This window comes from Sardina pilchardus, chromosome 13, assembly GCF_963854185.1.
Source record: "Sardina pilchardus chromosome 13, fSarPil1.1, whole genome shotgun sequence".
Taxonomy (NCBI): Eukaryota; Metazoa; Chordata; class Actinopteri; order Clupeiformes; family Clupeidae; genus Sardina; species Sardina pilchardus.
Window position 1 is genome coordinate 32661144 of NC_085006.1, and position 7500 is coordinate 32668643.

Here is a 7500-nt window from a genome sequence, read left to right on the forward strand (position 1 = left end):
CACACACACACACACACACACACACACACACACACACACACACACACACACACACACACACACACACACACACGTTAGAGGTCATGATGAACACAGCGCCCTTACACTCTATAGTCCTGCCCTTCCCATCCGTCAGCCTCCCCTAACACACACACACACACACACACACACACACACACACACACACACACACACACACACACACACACACACACACACACACACACACACACACACACGTTAGAGGTCATGATGAACACAGCGCCCTTACACTCTATAGTCCTGCCCTTCCCATCCGTCAGCCTCCCCTAACACACACACACACACACACACACACACACACACACACACACGTTAGAGGTCATGATGAACACGGCGCCCTTACACTCTATAGTCCTGCCCTTCCCATCCGTCAGCCTCCCCTAACACACACACACACACACACACACACACACACACACACACACACACACACACACACACACACACACACACACACACACACACACACACACACACACACACACACACACACACACACACACACACACACACACACACACACACACACACACACACACACACGTTAGAGGTCATGATGAACACGGCGCCCTTACACTCTATAGTCCTGCCCTTCCCATCCGTCAGCCTCCCCTAACACACACACACACACACACACACACACACACACACACACACACACACACACACACACACACACACACACACACACGTTAGAGGTCATGATGAACACAGCGCCCTTACACTCTATAGTCCTGCCCTTCCCATCCGTCAGCCTCCCCTAACACACACACACACACACACACACACACACACACGTTAGAGGTCATGATGAACACGGCGCCCTTACACTCTATAGTCCTGCCCTTCCCATCCGTCAGCCTCCCCTAACACACACACACACACACACACACACACACACACACACACACACACACACGTTAGAGGTCATGATGAACACGGCGCCCTTACACTCTATAGTCCTGCCCTTACCGTCCGTCAGCCTCCCCTAACACACACACACACACACACACACACACACACACACACACACACACACACACACACACACACACACACACACACACACATGTTAGAGGTCATGATGAACACAGCGCCCTTACACTCTATAGTCCTGCCCTTACCGTCCGTCAGCCTCCCCTAACACACACACACACACACACACACACACACACACACACACACACACACACACACACACACACACACACACGTTAGAGGTCATGATGAACACAGCGCCCTTACACTCTATAGTCCTGCCCTTCCCATCCGTCAGCCTCCCCTAACACACACACACACACACACACACACACACACACACACACACACGTTAGAGGTCATGATGAACACAGCGCCCTTACACTCTATAGTCCTGCCCTTACCGTCCGTCAGCCTCCCCTAACACACACACACACACACACACACACACACACACACACACACACACACACACACACACACACACACACACACACGTTAGAGGTCATGATGAACACGGCGCCCTTACACTCTATAGTCCTGCCCTTCCCATCCGTCAGCCTCCCCTAACACACACACACACACACACACACACACACACACACACACACACACACACACACACACACACACACACACACACACACACACACACACACACACACACACACACACACACACGTTAGAGGTCATGATGAACACGGCGCCCTTACACTCTATAGTCCTGCCCTTCCCATCCGTCAGCCTCCCCTAACACACACACACACACACACACACACACACACGTTAAACATCATGATGAACACACACATACACACGCACGTCAGGAAAGGCCTTGTCCACTTCGTCACACACACACACACACACACACACACACACACACACACACACACACACACACACACACACCTCGTCGAAGAGCTGCAGCATGACGGTGAGCACGTCAGGATGGGCCTTGTCCACCTCGTCACACACACACACACACACACACACACACACACACACACACACACCTCGTCGAAGAGCTGCAGCATGACGGTGAGCACGTCGGGATGGGCCTTGTCCACCTCGTCACACACACACACACACACACACACACACACACACCTCGTCGAAGAGCTGCAGCATGACGGTGAGCACGTCGGGATGGGCCTTGTCCACCTCGTCACACACACACACACACACACACACACACACACACACACACACACACACACACACACACACACACAGCACGTCGGGATGGGCCTTGTCCAACTCGTCACACACACACACACACACACACACACACACACACACACACACACCTCGTCGAAGAGCTGCAGCATGATGGTGAGCACGTCGGGATGGGCCTTGTCCACCTCGTCACACACACACACACACACACACACACACACACACACACACACACACACACACACACACACACACACACCTCGTCGAAGAGCTGCAGCATGACGGTGAGCACGTCGGGATGGGCCTTGTCCACCTCGTCACACACACACACACACACACACACACACACACACACACACACACACACCTCGTCGAAGAGCTGCAGCATGACGGTGAGCACGTCGGGATGGGCCTTGTCCACCTCGTCTCACACACACACACACACACACACACACACACACACACACACACACCTCGTCGAAGAGCTGCAGCATGACGGTGAGCACGTCGGGATGGGCCTTGTCCACCTCGTCTCACACACACACACACACACACACACACACACACACACACACACCTCGTCGAAGAGCTGCAGCATGACGGTGAGCACGTCGGGATGGGCCTTGTCCACCTCGTCGAACAGGATGACGGCGTTGGGGCAGTCGCGCAGACGCTTGGTCAGCTGACCGCCGTCCTCATGGCCCACATACCCCGGGGGAGAGCCGATGAACTTAGCCACCTGACCGGAGGGAGAGAGAGAGGGAGAGAGGGAGGGAGAGAGAGAGAGGGGGAGGGAGAGAGAGGGAGGGAGGGGAGAGAGAGAGAGAGAGAGAGAGAGAGAGAGAGAGAGAGGGAGGGAGAGAGGGAGGGAGAGAGATGGGGAGGGAGAGAGAGAGAGGGAGGGAGAGAGAGGGGGAGGAGAGGGAGGGAGAGAGAGGTGAGAGGAGGGAGAGAGGGAGGAGAGGAGAGAGAGGGGAGGGGAGGGAGGAGGTGAGTGGAGGGGAGGGAGGGAGAGAGGAGGGGAGGGAGGGAGGGAGAGAGAGGGAGAGAGAGAGGAGAGAGAGGGAGGGGAGGGAGAGAGAGATTGGGTAGAGAGAGGAGGGCACAATAAACTTGTGTGCGTGTGCGTTTGAGAGTGTGTGTGTGTGTGTGTGTGTGTGTGTGTGTGTGTGTGCTGTGTGTGTGCGTGTGTGTGTTTCATACCTCATGTTTTTCCTGGAATTCGGACATGTCCATCCGTATAAAACCCTGAAAAAGAACAGACATCAGACTTCAGCCAGATCACTGTGTGTGTGTGCGTGTGTGTTTATGTGTGTGTGTGTGTGTGTGTGTGTGTTAGTGTTTGTGTGTGTGTGTGCGTGTGTGTGTGTGTGTGTGCGTGTGTGTGTGTGGTGTGTGTGTGTGTGTGTGTGTGTGTGTGTGCATGTGTGTGCGTGTGTGTGCGTGTGTGTGTGTGCGTGTGTGTGTGTGTGTGTGTGTGTGTAGCTGCTTACCTTCTTGATGTCTTTGTGCATGTATCGAGCCACCTGCTTTGCCAGTTCTGTCTTACCTGTAGACAGACACACACACACACCACACACACACACACACACACACACACACATGGATGTACACTGTGTGTGTGTGTGTGTGTAACCTGTGTTGTGATGCTTGGACCCAACTTGACTTGGTTCTGGCCTGTGGCCTATTCTAGAGCTGGTTCTGGTTCTACTCTATTCTAGAGCTGCTTCTGGTTCTGCTCTATTCTAGTGCTGGTTCTGTTCTATTCTAGAGCTGGTTCTGGTTCTACTCTATTCTAGAGCTGGTTCTGCTCTATTCTAGTGCTGGTTCTGTTCTATTCTAGAGCTGTTTCTATTCTATTCTACTGCTGGTTCTGCTCTATTCTAGAGCTGGTGCTGGTTCTGCTCTATTCTAGAGCTGGTTCTGGTTCTACTCTATTCTAGAGCTGGTTCTGGTTCTACTCTATTCTAGAGCTGGTTCTGCTCTATTCTACTTGCTGGTTCTGCTCTATTCTAGAGCTGGTGCTGGTTCTGCTCTATTCTAGAGCTGGTGCTGGTTCTGCTCTATTCTAGAGCTGGGTGCTGGTTCTGCTCTATTCTAGTGCTGGTGCTGGTTCTGCTCTATTCTAATGGTGGTGCTGTTCTATTCTAGTGCTGAGGATGAACACCTGGATGGAACAAAAAGAGTCCGAGCGCTGGCGGAATGTGGCGGAATGTGGCGGAATGTGGCGGCGAGTTCCTCATGACGGTGTGAGCGAGTAGGGTTCCAGCACATTCTACAGCTGTGTGGGTTAGCCAACACTGTTTACTCATTTATTTAGTTTACAAACAGTAAACAATAAATACACATCAGGGACTGAAGGAACTGCTCATAAACACAGCCTTGCTTTGATGCCGGGTACCTCAGTCCCCTCCTAACAGTGTGTGTGTGTGTTGTGTGTGTGTGTGTGTGTGTGATATCCCTACTGCAGGGTGAAGGTGTGTGTGTGTGTGTGTGTGTGTGTGCTTGTGTGATATCCCAACTGCAGGGTGAGGGTGAGTGTGTGTGTGTGTGTGTGTGTGTGTGCTTGTGTGATATCCCAACTGCAGGGTGAGGGTGAGTGTGTGTGTGTGTGTGTGTGTGTGTGTGTGTGATATCCCTACTGCAGGGTGAAGGTGTGTGTGTGTGTGTGTGTGTGTGTGTGTGTGTGTGTGTGTGTGCTTGTGTGATATCCCTACTGTAGGGTGAGGGTGTGTGTGATATGGCTCTTAAATATTCATGAGTCCCACTGCTGTAGGCTCGCAAGATATGAGGCTCATCATCACCATCAATCTGTGTGTGTGTGTGTGTGTGTGTGTGTGTGTGTGTGTGTGTGTTTATATGTATTTATGTTCATGTACTAAACATGGGGAAAACATAGCTATCGTGAATATTTGTATGAATAATTCTGGGATTTTCATATGAGCTGTCTGTGAGTAAGTGTGTGTGTGAGAGAGAGTGAGAGAGAGAAAGAGAGAGAGAGAGAGAGAGAGAGTGTGTGTGTGTGTGTGAGTGAGACAGACAGAGAGAGTGGAGAGAGAGAAAGAAAGAGTGAGTGAGAGTGTGTGTGTGTTCGTGTGTGTGTGTGTGTGTGAGTGAGACAGACAGAGAGAGTGAGAGAGAGAAAGAAAGAGTGAGTGAGTGAGTGAGTGAGTGAGTGAGTGAGTGAGTGAGTGTGTGAGTGAGTGTGTGAGTGAGTGAGTGTGTGAGTGAGTGAGTGAGTGAGTGAGTGAGTGTGTGAGTGAGTGTGTGAGTGAGTGTGTGAGTGAGTGAGTGAGTGAGTGTGTGAGAGAGTGAGTGAGTGAGTGTGTGAGTGAGTGAGTGTGTGAGTGAGTGAGTGAGTGCGTGAGTGAGTGAGTGTGTGAGTGAGTGAGTGAGTGTGTGAGTGAGTGTGTGTGTGTGTGTGTGTGAGAGAGTGTGTGAGTGTGTGTGTGTGTGTATGTGGTTACCAATGCCGGAGGAGCCGAGGAAGAGGAAGACCAACGGATGCTCTTCATCATACCAGCCATTCTCCTTCCTCCTGATCGCTACGGAGACAGAGATGGAGCGAGGGAGAGGGAGAGGGAGAGAGAGGGAGGAAGGAGGGGAAGAGAGAGAAAGAGAGAGGGAGGGGGAGAGGGAGAGAGGGAGGAGGGGAAGAGAGAGAAAGAGAGAGGAGGGGGGGAGAGAGAATGAGAGAGAGAGGGAGAGAAAGAAACTCTTTTATTAAAGCATTCTCTAAACTCTCATGATACACCACCATGGTACACAAACAGGCCTCCAGTTCACCCATCACACTCTCATGATACACCAACAGGCCTCAAGTTCACCATCTCACTCTCTCACTCTCATGATACACCAACAGCCTTCAGTTCACCATTACACTCTCACACTCTCATGATACACCAACAGCCTTCAGTTCACCATTACACTCTCACACTCTCATGATACACCAACAGCCTTCAGTTCACCATTACACTCTCACACTCTCATGATACACCAACAGCCTTCAGTTCACCATCACACTCTCATTGTACACCAACAGCCTTCAGTTCACCATCACACTCTCATTGTACACCAACAGCCTTCAGTTCACCATCACACTCTAACATCACCACCATGGTACACCAACAGGCCTCCAGTTCACCATCACACTCAAAGAACAACAAAAGACCAGACAGGCAGAGTTCTGCAATGTGACTGCAAACTCGTCTGTATAGATGCTGAACAGTGTAGGGCTTAAACTATAGCTCTGTTGTACTCGTCTGTATAGATGCTGAACAGTGTAGGGCTTAAACTATAGCGCTGTTGTCCTCTCCTCCACTGATGAAAGAAATCAGTTAAATCCTATTTTAAATGCACTCTTGCTGCTCAAACTCACAGATTGAATTATGCCATACAGTTAGCCTCCCACACCCCTCTGAATTAGTTTATATAAAAGGCCTTTATGTCATACGTCATCAAATGCCTTTTGGAAGCAAGCAAATATTGTACTTTATTTTGATTTACAAAAGTATCAGTAAGAGAGTGAGCAGTGATCTGATCTGATGCCTGATATCTCAGGAGGAATCTGATTTGGCTTTCACTTAAGACATTGTGTTCTGTGAGGTAGGCTACTCAATTATTCTTGTGTTAATTACGCTACAGAGCACTTTCCCAAGGTTGCTGTTCACACAGATACCCTGCAATTGTCTGGGTCTAGTTTATCACCGTAAGGGAAGCTCAGTCAGGGAAGTCAAGTAACCCACATTCAATATGAGACTGAGCTTTGGAACGGCCCATTTAATATGAGACTGAGCTTTGGAACGGCCCATTTAATATGAGACTGAGCTTTGGAACGGCCCATTTAATATGAGATTGAGCTTTGGAACGGCCCATTTAATATGAGATTGAGCTTTGGAACGGCCCATTTAATGAGACTGAGTTTTGGAACGGCCCATTTAATATGAGACTGAGCTTTGGAACGGCCCATTTGGACTGGAGGCCGGTCTGCACTTGCTTCTCATTCTGAACCCTGCTGTGTGTGTCTTCTTCCCACGCTTTGTCTGGATCATGAAAAATCCGGTGGGATTTGGTTATCATTTATCGTAATCTGGTTATTATTTATCATACTCTCAAGGTTGTCCCTATACAGAGAGTGGATATCTTGGGTATTATTTATCGGAATCTCAAGGGTTTCCAATCTGTCAAATATTTGCTGTTGGTCAGAATTTAGAGTAGGATAGCTGAATAGATTTATTAAGTGCTTTCTCATTTATCTATGTTTGGAATTACCAAATAATCAAAAGGTTATTTAAAGCTTTTCAG

At 49.9% G+C, this 7500-nt stretch overlaps 1 protein-coding gene across 1 annotated transcript in view; it reads right to left on the bottom strand.

The window, feature by feature from the left end:
* Window positions 1–7500, bottom strand: part of clpb (ClpB family mitochondrial disaggregase) — a gene marked incomplete in the record, with an annotated part of 41861 nt that overhangs the window by 8324 nt on the left and 26037 nt on the right. The window contains 4 exon segments of the mRNA XM_062553272.1: window positions 2774–2935; window positions 3400–3444; window positions 3690–3745; window positions 5664–5741. Of these exon segments, the coding sequence (XP_062409256.1) occupies window positions 2774–2935; window positions 3400–3444; window positions 3690–3745; window positions 5664–5741 (341 nt within the window).